The following is a 25,046-nucleotide window of genomic DNA, read 5'->3' as shown; positions in this document are numbered from 1 at the left end:
TCCTTTCCCAACCAATGGGAACTCTCCGATTACAAGAGTGACATGAGTAACCTGAGTCCTGAAATGGGGCCAGCTAGACAGCATGAGTCCAATTACCATATGAATGTGAATTGCTGGCTGGCAGTTATTAAATCCAAAGGTGCCTGTATCAATATTTTTGCTGTGGCTCCTAACACAGTATGTTAGTAAGTTTCCCATTATTCTAATAAAATGCCTGAGATAAACAACTTAAGAGGAGCAAAGGTTTATTTTGGTTCATAGTTTCAGTCCGTGGTCTCTTGACTCTGCTTCTTTGGGCCTGTGGTAAGGAAGGACACCATGGCAGGAAGCACTTGGCAAAGCTGTTCACCTCATGGCCAACAGGAAGCCAAGGAGAGAGGAAAGGGGTGGGGTCCTAATATCCCCAATGACCAAACATCCCTCCCCCCAGGAATGAGGACTCACCTCCCAACAACATCACTGGCTGGTGACTGACCCTGTAACACAGCCTCACCTGCACTGTTAGAATACCCTGAAAAACAGAGATTCTAAAAACACTGAGTTTAAATGCTGACATGAGAAACTGTTTGTTTCTTCTTGGATTTAGGAATTTGCCTTGCTTTTAAAAAAGGAGGGGAGAGATTTTTTGCTAATCTCCATGCACCTGTTACCCTGTTCTGTCTCCTCCTAGACCCCTGTGAACACCTGGATCAGTGCTCACCTCAGGCACAAGGCACTGTCACCCCCTGACAGAGCCCACAGAGATCACAGGGGAGGCACCTGTTGTCAACTCACAAGGACTTTTTCTTAAATAAATGGGTACATTTCAAATAAATGGACTCATTCTGGCTTTAGGATTAAGCTCCTTATCCAAACAGACTAGGAGAGGCCTTTTCTGGCTATGCTATGGCACTGTGTATACAAGGAAAAATCATTCTTTAATGTGCCTTCTGGGTGGGTGGCACCTTTTGATGACTTTTCAAATCATTCTACGGCTCCTGGTTTATTTAGCTTTTTTTCTTTCAACCTTTGCTCAAAATCAGTTTAAAATGCAGGTTTCTCAGACATCCGCAGTCCTATCACCACTTAGTCCCATTCAGAGAATCAAAAGCTGCCTCCCCTCCCAGACACCTATTCCCTGAGCCCTCTTTCCTGTCCCACTGAGGCCCCAGCTTTACCAGCCTTTATAAATGGTGAATGAATAAGGCCTGGATCTGTTTCTGCAGCTCTCATCTGGAGGTACTCCCTCCCTCCTGGTTGTTCTTCCGCTCCTCCCCCATCAGACCTCACAGCAGCCCACTCTCTGCCCTCCCTAAGCCACTCACCACTCTCAACCCTCTTGACTCTTCTGCAGGTGATGTCTGGGCCAGAAGCGGCCACCACCAAGCACTGCCAAGCTCATCGGAGCACTCCATCCTCAGGAAAGCGTCCTTACTCTCATCTCCTGCGTAGTGACACTCATGGCCCCCGTCACCACACTGCCCACTTTCCATTTGCTCTAACTGGTGGTTTGCAGGAGGTCCCTCTTCAAGATGAGGTATTTTCTTACTCACATTTGCAACACCAGGCACATGCCATTCAAGCACTAAAATTAGTTGTATATGTCACGGAATTTTGTTCCTTTTCTTACAAATATTTATTTTCTGCTTATTATTGTGTACTTTCAAGAGTGTTATAACCAATTTGTTTTTACAATATTTTCATGTCAAGGGTTTTGGACCTCTTTTTAAATGATCAAAAGCTGTGCCTGCTTCTCACTGGAGAGCAGAAGGGAACTCGCACCCAGCACAGACAAAAGAAGAGAGGCACACACAGGCAGGACAAAGCCTCCTGACACAGTGCACTTGGTCTGAGGGAAGACACAGCAGTTTCCTGTAGTTCCAGAGCCTGGCTCTGGTGGTTTTAAGTAGCTCATCACAGACTTTAAAAGTTAAACATGGTAAAAAATTAATCTTGCTTGTAGAACTTTGCAATCTGAGTTATTTTGACCCACCTTATAGTGTCTCAGAGGGACAGCTGAGAATTGCTAAGAAATATACTCTATAAATATAAATATCTGAACTAAGCCGAAATGAACTGAATCCATTACACATAATACCAGGAGTCAACATCATGAAAAGTAAGTACAGTCAAGGGTTGCACTGCAACACCGTGGTCAACAGCAGATGGCACATACCAATGGTGGTCCTGTAAAATTATAATGGAGCTGAAAGGTTCTATCGCCCAGTGACATCAAGGCCATTGTAATGATGTACTCTAGGCATTCCTGACCTTTTTTTGGTAATGCTGGTGTTAACACACCTACTGCACTGACAGACACATCTAAGTACAGCACATACAATTATGTACAGAACATAATATTTCACAGTGACAAACAACTAAGTTTCTGGTTTATTTATTACTATGGTATGTTTCTTACAATGGCAACAGCCTCATCCATCTCATGTTTACCAAGTCTCTTGACTGCTTCAAAAGGTTACATGGAGTGACTGAGTAACCCCATCCAGATTTCTATAAGTACACGCTATGATGGTCAAACAAAGACAAAAACCATCTAATGATACACTTCTCAGAACATGTCCCCATCATTAAGCAACATGTGGCTTTAAAAAAGAGATAATTACTGACTGTTATTGATAAAGGGCTTAAATCCAAATTTCCTTGCACAGATTTCCAGATATTATAATTGATTTTAATTTTTAATATAAATTTAAAAAATACTACACATGCAAATTAAGGCACATCAATTTTCACAATTCTTGACACCAGGGCTGAAGGTTAGTGGTAAGGCCCTTGCCACAAAAATGCAAATAAAGAAACTGGTTTTCACAGTTCTTATTATGTTTGTATATAAACTTTGTGGTGTCCAGGAAAATTTGCTTCAAGAAAATCTTATCACATACAATTTCATTGGGGCAAACACCTGAGTTATCTTTACATGTATAATTAGAAACGAGCATCCTTTTCCAACACAGGACAAAATTAAAATGCTAACATAATACCTTTGTAGTCTCTCTTAGACTAACTTGGGTTTCTTAAATATCAATCAGCTATTGTGAGATAAATCCCTTTAGAACATGATTTCTCAATTTGAAGTCTGTGGTCTACATGGATTCCTGAAAATTTTTCAGGAATTTTGAGGAAGGGGAGAAAAACTTTTGAAAAAGTTGCAAAATCATGCGTTCACAGCTTTCAAAAGTCCTCTGATGAGTTCAAGACTCAAAACAAATGATAAACCACCAATTCAAAGTCACAAAGTTTCAAATTTTAAGAGGTACATTTGTTTTAGAATGGGGATGAATCAGAGTTCTGGAATAAGGCCACTGAAGGCTCAGACTCCTCTCTGGGAGTCCAGGTCTGGGGTAAGCCATCTCCCTTGCCCTGTTGAAGAACCTTCACAAGGCTGGACTGGACACAGGGACCATTTCCATTTAACACCTGTCCATTTTAAAAGGCTGCAAGATGGGGGATGGAGTTGTAGCTCAGTGGTAGAGCACTTGCCTGGCACATATGAGGCACTGGTTTGATTCTCACCACCACATATAAGTAAATAAATAAAATAAAGGTCCATCAACAACTTAAAAATAGAATATATCTATTTAAAAAAATGCTGCAAGATGTTTCAGGATGTTTTTGTTAGGCATTCTGGTCATTTTTTAAGCCAGAAAGTGTTATGTACTTTTACACGAAGTGTGGCTTAAGGAAACAGTGCTCTGGCTGAGGCCTGTTCTCACACAACAACCCATCCCATAAACCAGCATGCTGGGCGCTTAAGTCAACTGACTAATTTTTAGACAGCACAGACCACAGAGGGACTCCATCCGTGAAGGCTTTGCCTTCTTTTCATGATCTTTCCCAACTTCCTCGCTCATCCTGACAGGGGACAGACAGATGCAAATGGTGGAGCTTAAAAGAATAATTCTATAAAATGGGTGTGCAATGCTCCCCCTCCCTCCCACATGCACTCTTTTCCAAGGAGCCATTACTGTAGCCTTGTCTGGCATAAGTGGTTATGTCACATTCCTCAGCAAGCTACCTGTTATCTACAAGAGAAATGCAAGCCCAAAATAATGTCGATAAGGGGAACCCAAGTTACCCTGAAGGGGGAAACTTTTGTCTCCCTTTTCATACTACAAATTCTAAAACTCAGGGAGATAAGGACAATTCCTGCTAACCATAAAAATCTGTGAGAATTTATGGTCTAGAATCCAATGAGAACCAGTCATCATGGACAAAGTGACCAAAGTTGCTATGACAGTCTGATGTCATCCTCCTCGGTCAAAAGTCAAGAGGTGGACTTGGGCAGGACTCTCTGGAAACTTCTCTGGGATCCCCAATAAAACCAGAGTGCAGGACAGGCACACTGTCCCTTTCCTCTCTGAGGACCCACTCTCTCCCTGGAGAGTGTCCCCTTTCTCTTTTTCTATCCCTTCAATAAACTCATGCTTCTTACTCTGAGTGACATGAATGAAATCTTTCTGAACTGACGATAAGAATCAGGGTTTGAAGGGAAAGGGAGGTCTCTGCCCTGGGTTTCCCAGATGCCCCAGCCCTGTAACAACCCACCAGCCACCGATTCAACAAACTCAGTGCCTGAAACTCCAGGAGGAAAACCCTGCCTCCTTCGCATTTGGAAGGGGTGTGGAGGTGTGATGCTGTGAATGTCCCTCAGTGAAAGGGTGAGCAACCACCACCAGCTGGAAGCAGGGGAACTTGCCAGGTGACTGGATGAACGGAGAGAGATGGCATTCCCCTCAAATAGAAAGTAACAGAGAGGGTAGTCAAGAGGCATAAATGCAGGTGTCCTTAAAAACTCAGACATGTATTTAATGAGCCCCTGCTGGGAGCCAAGATATGTGTGAAGTGGGACAGCCAAGGTTCCTAATCCAGGCTGCCCCTCAGCATTTAAAGGCTCTCCAGACTGATGCTGGCTCAGAATGGGACTGGAATGGAATAGTGGGGATCTGATCTCCAACTCAATCAAAAAAACCAAAGCTTCGCATGGTCTACCAGGCCCTACCCAGTGTGTACTTACTTAGACCTACTGAATCAATCTCTGCAGAGGGCTCTGGCAGATACAGTTTTTAAGCGCCCTGGGTGACACTCATCCCTAGCAATCTGGGAACCAGCCACTCCAACACCTCACTTACTGCCCACTTCCAGGCTCAAGCTACTCAGCCCTTGTAATTACTCCCACTTGTTGAGCCTGCTCCCCTCACCCGGCCTCAGGGAATTTGTACTTCTCTCAACTGCCTCCTCTGCCTGTCTCTCGGTTCATCCAGGTCTCAACTCAGAAGTTATCTAGTCAAAAACGGTCTTCTAGGGTTCTATCAGTGAAAACACCCCCACGGCCACCCACTCCACACCCCATCCCCATTAAGCCTGCTCTTTCTCTATACATCTGTACAGGCTGCATAAATGTTTGAGACTGGAAATGTACAGATTTTGGAATATGTGCAAATACTTAGAGAATGTGCAAATAATTGGAAATCTTGGGGATGGGACTCAAATCTATACATGAGATTCATTTATGTTTCAGATCTACCTTATCAACACAACCTGAAGGTAATTTTACACAACATTTTAATAAGTTTGTGCATGAAGCAAAACTTCTGCACGCTGAATCCTCAGGAAGCTAAGGTGCCACAGAGGGAGGACAGGGTTGTGTGGCACCTCCATCATTTCTAAGTCTAAATACACAGGCTGCTGATGAGCAATCATTTTCTTACACTTACAGACTTGACAGTAAAAACACGACACAGCATTCATACAGTGAAAAATAGCGGATTCAGCATAACCAAGTGTCATGTTGGTACCAAGAAAGTTCAAGATTTTGGCACATTTCAGATTTCTCATTTTCAGATGGGATGCTCAACCTGTATATCCATTTATCTGTGATCTCAAGTTATTGCTAATTCCCTTTCCCCAATAAAATATTAAGCTCCAAAGTAGCAACGATCTTCTAATTTTCATATAGCACTATTTTCTAGAACATCAAGACAGATGAACATAATACATACTCATTAAACATTTGCTGAAAGAATAAATGAATGAATGAGTGAATAAACAGCTCCCTCAAATGATTAAGAATAGCTGCACCAAGGCAAGAGTCCAAACCCTTTTTTAAAATAAAGGGCTGGATAATAATATTTAAGGCTTTAAAAGCACACATGATCCCTATCTCAACTGCTTAACTCTGCCTCTGTAGGGTGACCACAGACACTGATAATTTTGGAAAATCATGGCAGTGTTCCCAGACCACATCTAGGACACAGAAATTTCAATTTCATGTAATTTCCAAGAGCCATAAGATATTATTCTTTTTAACATTTTTTCAACCACTTAAAAATTATTAAAACTTTCTCAGTTCCTAGGTCCCACAAAAACTAGCAGTGGTTGGACCTGGCCTGTGGTCCATAGGACTTTGTGTTCTTGAGGAGAAAACAGCTATCAGCCACCTACATAAAATACAGAGAAGTAATGGCTGCAGTCAGCAGACTCCTAGGAGCAGGGAGGAGGCAGGTCACTGAACTGTGAAGACCATGGGGGTTGGTGGTGGGGAGTATACACACAGGTGGGTGGGAGGACTTCTAGGCTCAGGACCTGCTCCTGGAGAAAGAGGGTACAAGGGGCAATGGTAGGAGAGGCTTCAACATCAAGATGAGCCAGAATTTTCTCATGCAGCTTCCCTGGAGACTCTGCTAATGAACCAAATATGGGCACCACCATGTTTTATTTTATTCCAAGAAAGCTGGGCTCCAGTTAGGAGGATCAGGCACAAATGTTCAGAGTGTGATGAAGGCCAGTAAGATGCTCCAGCCTGTATCTCAGCATAGCTGGGAGCAGCAGAAGCCAGGGAAGAGGTGGACTGAGGGGACAGAGGCTCAGGGGCGAGGGCTCTGAGGTCAGAAGATGGAACAGGAGTGCAGAGTTGGAAAGGGAAGGGATCATGGTCTGGAATAAGACAAGCTCAGCTGGAGGCTCCCTACAGTGATCCACAAAGTGTCAACAGGCACAGAGAAACCGAGGCCTGGAACCCAGAAGGCCAGCGTCAGCCAGTATTGTGGGCTGGGGTCCTCTGTGTGCTGAATGCAGTGAAGGTAATGTGACAATGACTGCTACCTGCCGCCTGGTGGTGGCCACAGCTCTGGGGGATCTGGTGACAACACCAAGGCGAGCATCTACAGTGCCAGCATCTCTGAGGCTCACCACACACCTACTCCACACAGGGCTGTCATGCTTGATGTCTAATTACAAGGCCATGTCACAGCTTTGTGCCATTTCACAGCCAGTGGCAGACAGATGTCCCGTGACTTGCTCAAGGCATGAGAGCCAATGACCTCCCACCCTCATGCCATCCTTCCATGAGTGAGGCCTCATCCCTAGTCCTGTGTGATCTGTTGAGGGCTCCAGAGCTGCCCCCACCTGCATGGAAGAAAAGTACCTTGTTCATTTCCAAACTTGTCCTCTAAGCTAACCCCCCACCTCTGATGCCACATGGCATGTGCTCAAACTAAAATGGAGTGATACTAACCTTCTTGAAATCCTTGGGTGGGCAACAAAGCTATTCCAGATGGTAGACACTCGCATTTCAGGAGAACGAATACTGACTCTAACCTTCCACTGCTCAGGGCAAGAACACTTTAATTTAGAGAAATAGAAACCCTGTACAAACAGATGGTACCTTGAGCACATTTAAAGTGAGTGAGATCAGTAGACAAAGTTCCAGAACAATGTCGCTGTGCACTGTGCTGCTGGACTGCTTACTGTTCCCTTGAGCTCTCCAGAGGGTGTTTAACAGCACCACAGTGCCTCACCTACCTGTAACCTGGTCTATCTGCAAGTGTTCCTACAAAGCTCTGCAGTGTCATCTTGTTTTTTACAGAGGAGCCTCAAACATGGTGCTTTGAAAACCTGTTCAAAAATTAGCTGACACACTTTCCACGGGATGAGGTCTCTATGTTGTCCCTTTGAATCCCATGGGCTGGAGCTGCCTGGACCACAGGGAAGATCAGAGATGACACAGTGACTCTCAAAGCTGTCATAGACAGCCAGGAGCTGTGGTTGCTGTCTCATTCGCTGGGACACTCTATCTTAGTGCCCTCGGTCAACATGGAAAAAGTCTGACCACACCAAATGTGGCCAGGTGCCAGATGGACATTCTAACAGCCAGGACTTAGCAAGTCTGTTCTTGGGACAGTGAAGAAATCATGTACAGGTGAATCCTCCATCCTGGCTGGCTGATTCATCCCAATGGAGGATCTAGACATCAGGAAACACAAAGAGCCACCCCACCTTCAAGCTTCTGACCCAATGAGCATAATACAACAGAGCAGATTTTAAACACGGAATTTAGAAGTGGTTGGTTCAGCAGTGAAACATAACCAGAACTGGAACAACAGAGCTGGGTCTTTAGTCCTCTTTTCAGATCCATCCTACATCAAGTCACCCAAAGCATTTCCTACCAAGTGCACTGGCACCCCTCAAGACAGAGGCTTCGCTTCGCATGGAGAGAGTCAAATCTGTAGTGCTGTGGAAATGCTGACATGCCCCATCCCGGGCATGGCTGCTGTCCCATCGAACCAAAAACAGAACTTATACCTAGGAAAGATGCACCCTTACTCACCTCCAGAGAACCTCAACGATGTGAGTACTCTGGGAAAAGAACATATTTGCCTTCATAAAGAGGCCACGGTCCCAGTTCTAACCATTCTGTCTGTTACTCTGCACATTAAACATTAGAGAGAGTGGAAACTGCAATAAGGAAGCAACTTCAACACAACTGACCTTACAACCTCAAGATAGGCTGGCGTTAAGGTAAAACTTGAAAGCTCTAAATACTGAGTTCTGTCCTCACTCAGGAAAACTGTAAGAATAAATTTGAAGGAAGAAAACTCTCTCAACTGAAAGCCTTATCTGTGTGGAGACCTCTTTTCATCTACAGGAGAATACCATATAACCTAAACCTACCTAAGCTCGGTGCAACCATTCAGATGAATGAGGTAGCTCTCTCACTGAAAGACTTCCTTCAAGCCTGGGGTTGTAGTTCTGTGGTAGAGCACTTGCCTAGCACGTAGGAGGCTTGGGTTCCAATGCCCAGCACACCCACGCACGCATACATGCACACACACACAATCTCAATAACTCTTGCACCTCACTGTCTAAACAAACTGTAAATGACTTAACCACTAAGTGTCCTGGTTCCCAAGTCACTCAACTCAACTTAGTACTTGGCAGCAACAACCCCATAGAAAGCAAGCTTCCTGTGTAACATGCATTAATAACAATTACATGACTAATTCTTGGAGCTGGAATGATTCATTCTGTCCATAAATCTTTACCTGAGAAAAATCATGTTTTTTTCTGCCATGGCACAGGACAACAATAAGTCTATAAACAAGTTTCATTCATACACACCACTCAAGGTTCTAGCTTATGGTATCACTATAGAAAAATATAAACAAATATTTTTTTAAAAATCTCCATCTGAATACCACAGGACAGCATCAAATCTGGGGAGGAAAAAAGAGTTTAAAAAAAATCCCAAAACAAACAAACAAACAAACAAACAAAAACCCAGCCAGTTCCACTTCTCAACTCAGAAAAGCAAAGCTGTACTCTAATTCTGCAAAGAGCTACAGGTTAAGCAACTAAGAAATCTCCTTTCTACCCTCCCCTAGACTTCTCAAATTACCAATAGGTGCCTGATGTGGTAAAAGAAATGTTGCCACATTGTTTCCTTTGCTTTTTTTTTTTTTCCTACTTAAACCCAGATGTAAGGTCAACCTAGGAAAATGTAGCAATATTTTCTCTAAACAATAGAAAGTGAAACAGACCTCCCTGAAGCTACCAAATGAATATATCTTCAGATTTTTGATGGAAATAGAATCATTAAAGAAAAAGCGAAGAAGGGAGAAGCTTCCCCCACCCAGCATCAGACAAGAAGGGCTGCAAGAAGAGTAATGACGGTTAAGCAGAGCTTCACCTTCCCCAGCAAAGCTCCAATGGCACCAGAAACCTCATTTTTCACAGGTACATACGGAAATGCACCCTGTTCTTGTCCCCCTGGCCATTCACTTCCCAATGAGAGGGCAGCATGTGGGTGCATGCCAAGCCTTTGTGCAGAGGGACCGATTCAAGCACCAGCTGCCAAGTCAGTGACAGCCCTGCAGAAGACTGCTGCCCACGCAGGTCCTACTGCAAATGCTGCCTTCTCCTCCTCCACTGGCTTCTCATGAACACAACTGCCAAGTCTAAGAATAACCATTGATGAATCTATTCTGAGGGGGCACAGGGCGTGCCAGTCAGGAGGAAAAAGTCAAGTCAGATCTCACATCACAACTTTGTATCACTAAGAGAGGAATGGGTTACCACCTACCCTGGAACCACAACCAGAATGCTCTGAAATGACCTGACATGTAAAATTGTATTCATTTCATTTAAAAATAGCACTATATTTATGAATAAGATAGAAAAAATGTAGATACATTAAAGATGAGAATAAAAGGTGAAGGAGAAATTTGCTTAAAAAACAGATTATGGCTTGGGACATAATTTTGTTGCTTACTACTGAAGTTTTCTTAGTAACTGATACTGAATCTTTAAGTAGAACACTCATGCAAAAGGTTGATGGAAATAAACATCACACAAAAAGGTACAAACTTACATGAAAGAAATTACAAAACCTTCCTGAGTATCAAAGAGAAAGATCTGCCTAAATAAAGAAATGCACTATTTTGGAGTTGAAAGACATTTTAATATACACAGATTATGACTACTGTGATTTTATTTCATTTTTTTTAGAGAGACAGAGACAGAGACAGAGACAGAGAGAGAGAGAGAGAGAGAGAGAGAGAGAGAGAGAGAAATTTTTAATATTTATTTATTTTTTTTTAGTTTTCGACGGACACAACATCTTTGTTGGTATGTGGTGCTGAGGATCGAACCCGGATCGCACGCATGCCAGGCGAGCGCGCTACCGCTTGAGCCACATCCCCAGCCCCCAACTACTGTGATTTTAAAAATCTTCTTTGCACTTCAATCTAGTCTTTCCACGCTGAGCAAGCACCTTACTTTCTTATTTGCATATTATTTTGTAATTTTTTTAAATGGAGCTTTAAAATGTTTAATGATGGTTGAGGTCAGCCTTTTCATTTTGTATTCAAAAGTGGCAGAGAGGGAAAGGAAAAGGGGAGGGTCTAGGAGGTCTGCCTTGTATCCACAGTGCTCAGGGGCATGGCCTGAGGCCATGGGCGAGACTGTTGGCAGGCATTCTGCACTCCAGCTGAGATGGTGCTCTGGGCTTATTCTCCATGGTGGTGTGGTCATCCACATGGTCAGACCTTGTGACATGCTGTTCCTGGAGGTCAGCCTAATGTGCCCTCCCTATCGCCAGGTTCTCAGAGGATGAAGGGAGAGTCTACAAGTGTATAGAAATAAGAGAGTTAGAAAAAAGGGACAGACTGAGACTAAGAGTGAGGGGGTAAGTGGAGAAGAGAAGAGGGTGTGAGTGGGGAGTGAGGAGACTGCAGAGGTGGGTGGGTTACAGGTAAGAGAGAGAATGGAGGGCACATAAGAGTAGAGAGATACAAAGGAGGTGGGAGGCAGGTGGGCAGGTGCTGTGTAAAACAGTATGACAGTTAATTCAGAAATTAAACACAGAATTACCATGTGCTCCAGTAATTCCACTTCTGGGTTTGTACCCAAAAGAACTGAAAGCAGGGTCTTGAAGAGGTATTTGTGCACCCATGCAGCATTATTCTCAATAGCCGAAAGGTGGAAGTAACTCAAATATCCATGGTCAGATGAGTGAGTAGAAACGTGGTATGTACATACAGTGGAACATTAGTTGGCCTTAAGAAGAAAATTCTGATACATACCACAACGTGGAGGAACTCTGAAGACATTATGCTAAGTGAAATTAGCCAGCCACAAAAGGAACAAATATGCATAATTCCACTAATATTAATATGAGGTCCCTACAGTGGTGAATTCATAGAAAGTAAAATGGTTGCCTGGGCTAGGGGAGAGAGGTACCAGCAGCCCACCAGCTGGGGAAGGTAAAATAGTTCTGGAGATTGGTTGTAAAACAGTGTGAATGTACTTAGCACTACGGAACCATACATTTAAAAAGTGGTTAAAATAAAGACTGGGGTATAGGGTTAGTAATAAAGTACATGCTTAGCATGAGCAAGGTCCTGAGTTTGATTCCCAGTTTTAAAAAAAAAGTTATTAAAATTGTAAATTTTATATTGTGTGCATTTTGCCACAATTAAAAGAAAAAGCCTAATCCATGCAACAAATGGGATAGGAACAGTCTTGGGGTTCCTTCAGGTCCCTCTTTGCCATCACAAAATCACTGCAGTCAGACTGAGACCTGGGGCAGGGATTTAAATGTGCTGTGCCTCAGTCTTCCCTTCTAAAAAATGCAGAAGGCACCCCCCTGCAACTCCTCACTGCAGGACATCAAGGTGACTGCAGCAGGTCATTCCTCTGCCCAAGGACAGAGCAGCATTCATCATCTACAAGGGTAGCGGGGGTTGGGGTTAGGGACGCAGGCAAGGGGAAGTCAATCCAAGGAGGACAGAAAAGGCCTGGAGCGGGTGGGGGAGTATCACTGCACTGAAAACTAGGGAGAGAAATTTTTGTCTTTTAGGTTATTAAGATGAATTCTAGTCAAATTCTAAACAACAGCAAAAGAAACTAAGAGGAAAAAAGATTCTGATTTGTCCCCTTAGGAGAACTGCTCAGAGTCCCTCCATGAGGATCCTTTATCCACATCCCACAACATTTCCACAAGAACTACCACTGGCTCCCTGGATGAGAATCAGATTATTCAGATTCTTTTATTTATTACAACTCTGCTGTCTGACACCTCTAATCTCCTGCTGCTGATATAACCCAGCTGCCTGTAGATAGATACCTTTAAACAAATAAGTGAAAGCCAGGCACTACCAACTGCAGTATGTACAGCCAACTTAGAACCAGCATGCTTTGTTTCCAATTTCTGAAACTGCTACAAAAACATTCAAAGACACCATGGATAACACTCTAAGATTTCACCACCCTGAAAATGATTTTCATTTTTTTAGCCCATTTAGACTCCCTCTGAAAAAAGACTACTTTGAAGAAGTTCAAATGTTTTTTTTTTTGTTGTTGTTGTTGCTTTACTTCAGTTATTTATCTTGATTAGAACAACTCTAAAAAGTTTAGTCAGGAAGTCAAAAGAAACTGACAGATGAATTTCACTCCTCACCCTTTTAAAGCAATGGGCCATGTCAGAACCACTCCCATTCAGTGGCTGTCAGTGTGCTTCCTGCCCGGGAGTTCCTTCCTCTCACAGGTTTCTTTATAAGACCCATGTGTCTTCTTTTCCCATGTGGCAGTCAGTCAGAGTGATCATGTCTTTACATAAATTCTTTCAGTTCTGCATAGTATTTTTTAAAAGTTTTTCTTGCTTGCAAGGCCCAAGAAAACCTAGAAGCCTCAGCAAGGCAGATGGCTCGCCCTAAGTCACTGGGCAGCTCAATCAGGACAAGTGAGACCACCCTTTCCAAAAAAGAGCTAAACCTGAGCATTTTTTTTCCTCAGGTGATACTACAAATCATCACATCTGTAGTATATAAAGCAAGAAAAGACACTTGAAGGAGGCATGCAATGTGGGTTCAATACGCAGGGAGAACCAGGGAACTGGCTTCACCTCTTCATGAAAGTGCTGCATCTTCACAACAGACATGCTCTCGACTTCTGGGTTTAGGCCACTGTAACAAAATATTATAGACTGCGTGGCTGATACACAACAGAAATTTACTTCTCCTAGCTCTGGAGGCAGGGAAGTCCAAAAACAAGGCAGCAGCAGATCAGGTGTCCTACAGATGACACCTTCTTGCTTGGTCCTCACAGGATAGAAAGAGCAAGCAGCTCTTGGGGTATTAGTCCCATTCCTAGGGGCTCCACACTTTGACCTGGTCACCTTGCAATGCCCCATCTTCCTAATCCATCACCTTGAGGATGAGGATTTGAACATATGAATTTGGATGGGAACAAAAACATTCAGACCACAGCACTGACCTCTACAGCAGCATCATATGCCAGAGCTAAAAGTCACCAGCATATCTCAAACAGACAAATGTACAGAGGAAAGCATAATATTCAAGTTAAATGGGACACCCCCCAAATGCACAATTCATTATATTTTGTCCTGCCCTAATTCTTAGGGTATGTATGTTCATCAGACTTTCCTTTCTCACACACAAATTCTCACTGAATATTTATTCACCTCACTCAATCAAGTATTGAGTCAGACTTCACATTGTACTTTATAGGCCCCAAGGATTCCTGTTCTTTGCATCCTGCTGCCTGCCCTTGACTCCCCTTCACTGTCAACTCCATTGTCCAATCCCTATTGAGCCACAAAATGCCCACTCAATGCCAGCTGCCTCAGGAGTATCCCCTTCCTTCAAAGTTCAGGATCTCCTTTCTGTCACAGTATTTGGCAATTTACTTTGACCAGTTCTTAAGAACTACATGGGGAAATAGGAAAATTGTTGAAAATGAAGGTTCCCAGGTCCTAAGTCCTGCTTCTACCACAGAACACTCCTTTTACCAAATGTGTGGGCTTTCCCCACACCCACAATCTGATTCAATTCTGATATCAACCACATGGAGTACAGGCTCAAGCTAAGGGCTCCATCCCATAGGACAGCCCCCACTATGGCCAACTACCAGTCCCAGGCTTCATGCACTTCAGACCAACCAGATACAAATCAGGAATTCTCATCATTCTTGGGTTCAAAAATTTGCTAGAATAATTCACAGGATTAAAGAAAACACTTTATTTATAATTATTAGGTTTTTAAAATAAAGACTACAACTCTGGAGAAAACTCAATGGATGCCATGCCTAGGATGACGGGAGAGAAGCCTAGGATGAGGCTGGAGGAAGGGTGCAGAGCTTTGAGGCCCTCTCTGGGCATGACATCTTCCAGCAGGTTCATCCAAACCGGAAGTTCCTCAAAACTTACTGTTCAGGTTTTAAGAGCTCAGTCTTCAGCACTACACACCCTTCCCTGGAGTTTAGTATTGAAGCTGATGTTCCAACCTTCTGATCATGTAATCACTGTAATGACCAACCCCATCCTGGGGCTGTCCAGAGCCTCAGGCTAAGGCACCTCATTTGCTTTAACTCAGGTGTGATCAAAATGGGCACCTTTTATGAATACAGAAGACAACAAGACCAAACTTTTTTTTTCTAATATTTGACCACACCAGGCTTAAGAAAATCATTGCAATTGACATCACAATGGACACTTCACATCCCCAGTGTAAAGAGTTCTTAAAAATTAAGACCAAAGACTCAAAAGAAAAATGGACAAAAATATGAGCAGTTCAGAAAAAAAGATCTACTAATAACCCTTAAATATTTAAAAAGATGATTAAGTTCATTCACAGTAAGAAAGACACAAATCAAAACACAAGGGATACTATTTTTCACACAGGTGAAAATGTAAATTTGTCACTACATTTTGCTGGGGAGGGAGGAAAAAAGAGGATCTTAAACCTGGTTGATGGGAGCCTGAGCAGAAGTCTCTACTGTAACAGTATTTATCATAGCAAAATGTTTGGAAATACTTGAATGTCCTTTCTTAGAAGACTTGTCCAGGAAAATCCAGTCCACACTCACAGGATTTTGATCCAGGTGAGAAAAGAAGGAAGGCGATGTCTACAACTTCATACTCAGTTCTTTCCAGGACATAATGAGCAGGAAAAAAAGAGATGCAAAATTGTCTATACAGCACATTATGTTCTTCTGGATAAAAGATGCACAGATACAGACTCATGCCTACATTTGCAAAGTAAAATATGGGTTGTTTAAAACAAAGAAAAAAAGCAGGGAGGCAAGAGACTGCACTGAGAGACATCTGAGTATTAACTTTTGAACCAACGGTTTACATATTTTAAACAATGAGAAACAACAAAGCAAACCCTAAAACTGAACGCAAACAAAAAACTAAAATGAACCTAACTTGTATCAGGCATAGAAAGAACATTTCAGTTAACTTTTGGACACAATATCTAACTGCATCTCCTTAAAGCAATGTAGCCTAAGGACAAAAAAGAATGACAAAGAAATCCTAAATTTTCTTAAGTTTGTTATTGACAGTGACATTGATGAAGTGATTCTGAAACTACAAGTGCTCCTCAACTTCTAGTGGTGTTACATCATGATAGATGATCATAAACTGAAAATGCATTTAATCCAACTTATTTCTGGCACATGCTAATCAGTCACACTGCATGCTGCAGGAGTCTATGGGGCTGACTGGAAGCTGAGCTCTCTGCCACTGCCCAACCTCACAAAAAAAGGATGGAACTGCATATCATTAGCCTAGGAGAGATCCAAATTCAAAATTCCAAGCCTGGTTTCTACTGGAATTTGTAAAGATCTCATAGAGGGAGGATGAGGAGGCCATGTGAACAACACAGGTACAGGGACTGAAGTGATGCAGGCACAACGGAAGGATCACCTGGAGCCATAGAGAGCCTTACAGGGAGTGCATGCAGTCCTGCCAGCTGTGACTGGACTCTGACTCTAGAACTGTGAGAACAAATTTCTCTTGTTCTAAAGCCCCCAGGTTTGGGATAAACCATGGCAGCCACAAGAAACTGATATAGAAAGTGAGAGAAAAGGGAGGGAAAGAAAGTTCTTTTCAGAAGAATGACAGTAAACGTCAAAGGATTTGAAAATCACCAGTTGCAATGTCCGATATAAAAAGTGGTCCAGGCAAGGACTGTCAATGGATGTAGAAGGCACTAACTGGAGAAGATACACACATAGTCTGAAGAATCACCATGCAGACTAAGTACTGGGAAAATATATCTTTAAAATGAAGCAATGTAGCTGGGCATGGTGGTGCACACCTGTAATCCCTGCTATTAGGGACAATGAAGCAGAAGGACTTAAGTTCGAGGCCAATCAGGGCAACCTAGCGAGAGTCTGTGTCAAACTAAAAGAGGGCTAGGCTGGGGATATAGCTCAGTAGTAGTGAGCCCCGGCTTCAATTCCCAGTAAAACACACACACACACACACACACACACACACACGGAAGCAACATGAAGGCCACCCCTTCCAGGGCCTCAAATTAAGCACTGTGAACAGTAGTTTTATAAAACAACACCACAACATTGCACATCCCACGATACAGTGTTCATCATTATTAAAAATATTTAGCCAAATTTAATCACAAGGAAACAATCAGAAAAATATAGAATGCAGGATATTTTTAGGACAACTGAATTGGGTTTGTTTTTGTTTTTTTAAGTAAATGTTCTGGAGGAAAAAAAAAACCAATATTATAGCTGAAGAAACTTAAGAGACATAGCAACCAAATGAAATGCAATATGTAAATCTTGACTGGACACTAGATTTGAAATGATAAAAATGAAACAAAAAACACAGAAAGGCTACAAAAGATTTTTATGCTATAAATGGAGGAAATATGGACTATATCTTAGATGATATTATTTATGTTGATTTTTAGGGTGCTATAATGATAATGAAGAATGCCTTTATTCTTCAGGTTCATATGTTAAAATCTTTAAAGTGTTATGACTCTAACTTTCAATCATTTCCACCAAAAAAGTACACATGAAATACATATATAAAAAGAGTGAGAGAAAAAGCAAATGTAGCAAATGTAAACAACTGGTGAATCTAGGTGGAGGGTGTCTGGGTTTTCACTAAATTCTTTTTCAAAAGAAAGGGCAGAGGGCTGGGGTTGTGGCTCAGTTGTTCGGCACTTGCCTACCAAGTATGAGGCACTGGGTTCGATCCTTAGCACCACAGAAAAATAAATAAATAAAATAAACGTATGTGTACATCTACAACTAAAAAAAATAAAGTAAAATAAAGAAAGGGCAGAAAATAGGTATGAAATTTTCCAAACTCAAATGTTGAAGGATCAAAACATTTCCAAGTTTCACATGCAACCACCAGGCTGCTATGGAAGAGGTGTGAGGAGGGTTCCAGGAACCTGCATCCAACAAACCCAGGCCGATTCTCACACTCAGGTGAGACTGGACACATCACTGATGTAGTTTGTTTTTAGCTATTTTCTCCCTAGAGTCTGCCGGCATCATGACAATGTCTCACTCACTGCTTATCTTCCACGGCAACCAGCCAGGAAATGTTTGTTGAGTGAATTTGTGAGGGTGGCGTCTGGTCACATGGGTGAAGGATATATATAAAGGACAAAATCATATAGTAACAAACATCCCAACCACAAAGAAGTCTGCAATCTGTGTTCATAAACACAAAGTTATATGATTTTGGGGTTTTATGTCTTTTCTTTTCAGCAGAATAACAGTGACAGGAAAGAAAGATACCCAACTAAGATGTCATTACAATAAAAACCCCATGATACACCAAAAAGTTCAAGAATTTTACTGGATGTCACAAGTCCAGCTTTCGAGAGCTGAAGGTGAAAAGATAATGGCTCCTTAACTCTACAGAATGTCAGAACTTTCTTTTTCCTTTAATTTCTTTGTTATTGTTTAAGGAATAAATCTGTGAACAGGAAGAAGGAAAGCTAGCCCCCAAATGTTGCTGGAGGGTGGAAAGAACGTGGATAAGGGCAAAGGAGAAGACAGGACCCAAGTGAGCAATGGGAACAGCTAATTCACACCCACAAAGAGGCAAGAACTGGTGTAGCCTGGCACATCTGCATGAGATGAGAAGGCAGCTAAGACAAGGAGTATGACTTTCAAATATCTAAGAAGTAGGACAAACTTCCAGGTCTAGGTCCTGCCCTGACAGAAGACCAACACTTTCTGGATTCAGGAGCCCCAGTCCAATTGGGATAAGGAGGGTGCTGCACAGGCCTGCAGTCCTCTCCCCACTGAGCTTCAGGATGTGGACAGCCAGCCTGCCCCATCCAGCAGAGGCTGGGGAGAGTCTGGTCATGACACCCCAGGAGGAACTACAGCACTGAGATCGGAAGGCTTCAACAAGAAATGGCGAAGCTCACAGTCATCATCTCTAGGGGCCTCCCACTTTAAAACATGAAAGACAATCTGAGGATACTCAGGAAGGGAGAAAGCAACCTGGAGGAAAGAAACTATTCAGAAAAAAAGTCAGCAAATAAAACTATCATTAGGAGAATACAACTATGAAGCAAGGACCACATTTTTTTTTTAAATTCAGAGAACAGAAGAGAATGATTCTAAGTGATAAACAATAGCAAAAAATAAAATAAAATAAAAAACCTGGAAGAATACAAATAAATACAAAGATGAGGATGATTTAAGAAAGTAGAGCTACACTTTAAGATAATAAAACTTAGAAATAAAAAACTGGTCTAAGCAATTCTATATCAGAATATGGTAGTGCTGTAGTTTGTAGATCTGGAGAGTCCCCCAAAAGCCCTTGTGCTAAAGGTGTGGTCACTAGCCTATGGCACTACTGGAGTGGTAGAACTCTTAGGAGGTAGAATCTAGTGGAAGTAAGTAACTTTACTGGGACATGCCCTTGTAGCAGATATGGGGACCTCAGTCCCTTCCTGTCTCTTTGCTTTCTGGTCACAATGAGGTGAGCCTTTCCCATCATGCACATGATACACTATACCACTACAGGTCCAAAGCCACAGGGACAAGCAAACCACAGAATGAAGCCAGTGAAACCATGAATCAAAACAAGCTTTTCCTCCTTGAAAGTTGATTTTCTCAGGTATTTTGTCACAGCAACAGAAAGCCAATCAATATAAGTAGTTCCAAAGAAGAAATGGGGGCAGGGAAGAAAATAACCAAATACTTTAAGAATAGTCTCAGTACTGAATATGTGTTTCTCAATTGCAAGGGCTCAAAAATGTCTAGTGTGCTAGATAAGATATACCCACACCTACCTTCACATTTCTCAACATTAGGAATATATCAGTCAGGGCAGGCTTTGTTATGCTGCAGCAATCAGCTGCCAGGGAACTCTCAGAGGCTGAAAACAAGATTTATTCTTCTTTAATTTTTTTTTTTTTTTTTTTAGTTGTAGATGGACACAGTATCTTTATTTATTTAATTTTTTATATGGTGCTGAGGATCAAACCCAGTGCTTCACTTGTGCTAGGCAAGCACTCTACCCCTGAGCCACAACCCTAGTCCACAAGATTTATTCTTTAGGTTATTTCAGTGGACTGAAGCAAAGGAGAGGCTGTTCTTTTAACTGGGTACCATCACCTGAATGCTGTTATTTACCAGACCAGAGGGAAAGAAAACCAAAATCAGCTACCTGCATCCACAGCACCATGAAGGGCCCAGAGGAGAGGTGAGGCAGGTGTGTTCAGCTTCTGGGCATAGCGACTACACGAGGCCCTGGAGCACGAAGGGTGAGGAAGGCAGTGCTATCAAAAGCAGGGGCCGTAGGCTGGAAATGGGTAGCGAGTCCCGACTACCTGGGGCACACAGAGCCGACAATCTCCAAAAAGGAGGACTGACTCAAAAATCCTCAACAGTATTAGAAGCCAGAAAGTAATGCAACAATACCTTAAAATCCTGAAGGGACTTTTTTTCTGGAATTCTACATTATCAATCCATCAAGTATGATCGCAGAAAAGACACTTATGGATAAAGCTTCAAAACTTACCTCCTTGGCTGGGGTTGTGGCTCAGTGGTAGAGCGCTTGCCTAGTATGTGTGAGGCACTGGGTTCGATCTCAGCACCACATAAAAATAAATAAATAAAATAAAGGTATTTTACAACTAAACATCTACAACTAAAAAAAAAAAAGAAAAGAAAGAAAGAAATGCCAAAATCTACCTCTTGATGCTAGTGATCAGCTCCTTCTAAAAGGTGTGCCAATGAAGGGATGTTCTGATGCTTAAAAATTATAAACCTCCTGGGCAAAGGCATGAACAACTGGCAAAATATGTGGAGTTGGATCAGTTATAGTATGCAGAAAGCGAAGCATATTGAAAACAAGGCCAAAACAGCCAATTAGCTCTAGAGAGAGTAAAAAGAAATATACACCATGACTCACTGTGAATAACACTTCCCTGTGAATAGTCATACATAAATACTAAAGTTTGATCTCAATCATCTCCCAAAGAACAAAGTCACAGGTATGTTTTATCTATGACTGAAAAATCAGAAAGCCTGATTCAGCAAAACAATGATAAATATGAAAATAATCAAATAATGAGCTAGGTAGACGCAAAGGGCTTATTTCTGGGTAGGCGGAAACAGGAGCAGGGAGGTTGTTAAACCTAAACAAAGCCTGCCAAGGATATATGACTGCAAACCTTGCTAGAGATTCATCTGACTTTTTAAACTACATATGTGTTTAAAATAAACAAACAAAAATCCCTAGAGATAACTTAAGCTGGATCTACACCTAGCAGCTTCCTAGTAGGTTGGCATAAATTTTGATTCAATCCATTCTGTAGTTACTGAAGTCTTCTGATGCATTAACAGCACTGCCTTAAATGCTATACAGGCTGAAATGAAGATGACTCAATCTCTGCCCTCAAGGATTAGGGATTTCATTGAGAAAAGAACATGTGCATGGAAAAGAATTCAAGTGAAATGTAAGTTGGCCTATGGTCTCTCTCACACACTCACCCACTAGCTGGTGCAGAAGTTATACGACAGCAAGAAGGGAGACTCTAGGTAACAGTGAGCAACAAAGGCTGGGAGAGAATTAAAAGTAGAAAGATTCACAGAACTTGAGCCTGAGGAACAGAGAGGAAGTTTCTAAAAGGCAGACTCGCAGTGAAGGTATGTATAATTAGGAGAATGTACACACTTTTCTTCTTTTTTTCTTTTTTTAAACAGAGTTGAGATTTTATTCATAATAGAACAGCAAGATTATTAACAAGGAGAAACACAGAAATCATAGGAGTCATTGCAACCAGTCTACATCTTTAGAATCCTCAAACACTATCAAGCAGAGAAGCCCTGTAACATTTTTCCTTGGCAAAGCTGCTCTCATTCACCATCATCATTCATTATTAACATTGCCTCTATCCCAGTCTTAAAATCCTGGCTAAAATGACCACCCAATTCGTGAGCTGGACTGAGGCCTCCAGGTCTATCTACTCTGACCCTGATCTGCCTCAAAAACTTCATCACTGGGCTATAATTCCACACTCCAATGACACTACTCTTCTTTGCATTAGTACAATATTCCCTGCTCTTGGCTGCCACAGGACTCTGCACATAAGTGTTTCTTCTGGAACATATACTTTCTATACTTTCTCATGAACACCTACAGATTTGTCATTGTCTGCTCACACCTCAATTCCCCAGGGAACCTTAAACTTCACATAGGAGGCAGCAATCTGTGTTTAAAAAACAAAACAAGAAAAACCAAACTCTAGGTGATTCTGATGCATAGTCAAAAACCCCTAATGCTATCATTCAGGAGTCCCTTCACAAGCTCTCATGCATTCCTTTCTTTCATTCACATCAGTTTGCAATTTTCCTTCATATAACTTTCCTTTCGATGATTGTCTGATTCATGCCCATTTCTTTCTTGGCAAATGGGGGTTCCCTATTCCATAGCAAGAGAATCACAAAGAAACTATTAAAAATGCAAAATTTTCAGGACACATCCTAGGCCTACTGAATCTGAATCTTTAGATATGAGACAGCAATCTGTGTTTAAAAAAACAAAACAAAACCCCAAACAATGGGCTGGGTTTGTAGTTCAGTGGAAAAGTGCTTTCCTAACACGTGTGAGGCACTGGGTTCAATTCTTAGCACCATATATAAATAAAATAAAGGTTCATTGACAACTAAAGTAAAAAATATTTATAAAAAAAAAAAAAAGAAGCAACACTTTCTAGATGATTCTTCTGTATACTCAGAAAGTATGAGACCACTGCTGTTAAGCTATTGGGTCTAGATTCAGTGTTATCTTGGCAAAGACTAGATGTTTTTGCACTCCCTAGTGTATCCTGGTACCTAGTTCAGCAAGAGACAAGAGTGAAGACTAGGTAAGATTTGCTGAACAAGTGAATGGTGAAAAATTTTCTATGGCTCCATAAATTCCCTGACTTATTAATTCTAAACTCCCAGGTCTAACTTTAAAAGTGAAGCACAAAATATTCCCCTCGGACCTCCAAATCAACATTGAAATCTGGTGTCCAATGGCCCCAGTGTCATTTGAGGGCTCAAACCTGTGCTCTCCATAGTCTGCAATTGTATGATCATGTATTTCCTAATCTCTCTTGAACTTAATTTTCTCACCCCTATAATGGGAACAATCATAGTACTTACTTCCTTGGGTTGTTAAGATAATTGAGACAATGGTCCTAAGAATCATACCCGTGCATATACAGTTAAGCACTAAACAAACTTAGGTATCATTATTGTCATGTTATTATATTACTAATAATAATTCAATCCTAAGTGGTCTCTTTCTCTTGGGTCTCAGATTTCTTTCTCAATACTGACCATGCACACTTCAGGCTAGTTCTTACTTCCTTGCAAAACTACTCACATCTCATACCCATCCCTGAAACTTCTCCTAGCAACCAGGAGCCCTGCTTGAGTTTCCGGACTCCACCTCCTGGAGCAGATGGGCTGTAGCAGACAGGATGGGTCTCACACTTGCCTTCCTATCAGCTGAAGCCATTTTCCGGAGTACCCAGTCACTTGGGAATCAGATCTAAGTAACTCCACCAGTTAGCGAGTATTTTCATTTATGTAACTGTCTGGATGCTACGATTCAAACGGACCTCACGTTGGGAGCTATTTTTAGTCAAATTTTAGTACTTGGTAAAGTATTAATAGCAGCAGATATTTTCCCACCAAACAGATCTTTAAATAAATAAATAAGTAACAGTTTCTGCTTCTCTTAAGAGAAGCAGAGGACCCACCACCTGTCTGCAAATCGGTCCTCCTGTCCTCTCTCCAGGCAGTAGAATGCGAGTGAAGGCAGAAAGCAGAACCTCACAAGCCAAAGCTGTGGGAACGCCCCGCCAGGTCTCTCGCGTGGGGCTCCCTGCTGGGCCAGGCTGAGGTCGCGCGGAGCCCGGGGGTGGGGGGGACACCTGGCAACCCGGTGCCTCTGCGCCTGGACACGTGGGCGCGGTCGCAGGGGCTGGCAGCACTTGGCTCCCCCGGAGTTAAATGCTGAGTAATTTTCCTGTGGAGCCAACAGTCGGAGCGGGGACTCTGCCCATGGCCACAGTATTTTTATCCTACTTGCACCCACACCGCAGCGCGGCCGCGGGCGTCCTGAAGGGTGTCCCCGCGCGGCACCCTCTGGAATCGCCGGCCGGGACCCTCACCGGCTCCCAGGGCGACGTGGACAGCAGTGCCGCCGCCGAGTCCCGCGCTACCCAGTGCGGGGCCGCGGGGTCGGCGGAGGACGGTGGCATCTCCGCCGCGCGGAGCCCGTAGTCACCGAGACCGGGGCCAAGGCCCTTCCACCCGGCCTCCGGGTCTCCTCGCCTGGGCCTAGGCGTCCAGGGGTCTGCGCCCAAGTTGGCCGGCTGCTCTGCCGCTAAAGTGCAAAAGGGTAGAGCCACAGCTCCCGGGGAAGGGAGGGACACTGATGCGGGGCCACCCGGGGCCCCACACCGCCCCCCGACGGGCCGCAGCACCTGGTCCCCGCCGCGGAGCCGGGGAATGAATGGGGTCCTCAGGGCCACCGCGCCGCGTACTCACAGGCCACGTAGGCGAGCAAGGCGATGCCCAGCAGCAGCTTCATCGTCCTGCGGTTGACGGCAGACACGAGGCGCACCAGCGCCTGGCTCCTCACCATCCCCAGGAGCCGCGCGGGTCCTGGACGCTGCCGCGCGGGGGCCGCCTGCTACACAATGCGCGGCGGCGGCCGCCCGGGAAGAACCCGCCCCCTTGGCCCGCGCGGCCCCGCCCCCACGCTCAGGCTTCCTGTCGGCAGGACCCCGGCGCACGCGTCGCTCCGCCCCCGCCTCCGGCTCCACCCCCGCTGCCCCGCCCCTATGGCTCCTCTTCCCGCAGGCGCAGTGGCCGAGGCTTGCGCAGGGGTTTTCGAAGAACGTGCCTGAGGGAGGGCGCGGCGCCTGCGCATCTTGGCGAGTTTGCTCCCGGCTCCG

General features: G+C 43.3%; 1 protein-coding gene across 1 annotated transcript in view; it reads right to left on the bottom strand.

Moving 5' to 3' along the window:
- The window catches only part of LOC144251029 (UDP-glucuronic acid decarboxylase 1-like), a 59,862-nt gene extending 35,033 nt beyond the window's left edge, over positions 1-24,829 (bottom strand). The window contains exon 1 of the mRNA XM_077794153.1: positions 24,637-24,829. Coding sequence (XP_077650279.1) covers positions 24,637-24,733 — 97 coding nt within the window. The 5' untranslated portion in view covers positions 24,734-24,829. The remainder of the gene's footprint in view (positions 1-24,636) is intronic.
- Between the last annotated feature and the right edge of the window lie 217 nt (positions 24,830-25,046).

Source organism: Urocitellus parryii, chromosome Y (assembly GCF_045843805.1).
Source record: "Urocitellus parryii isolate mUroPar1 chromosome Y, mUroPar1.hap1, whole genome shotgun sequence".
NCBI lineage: Eukaryota > Metazoa > Chordata > Mammalia > Rodentia > Sciuridae > Urocitellus > Urocitellus parryii.
The sequence above is the reverse complement of the archived record's forward strand: the minus strand, read 5'-3'. Positions and strand labels throughout refer to the sequence as shown.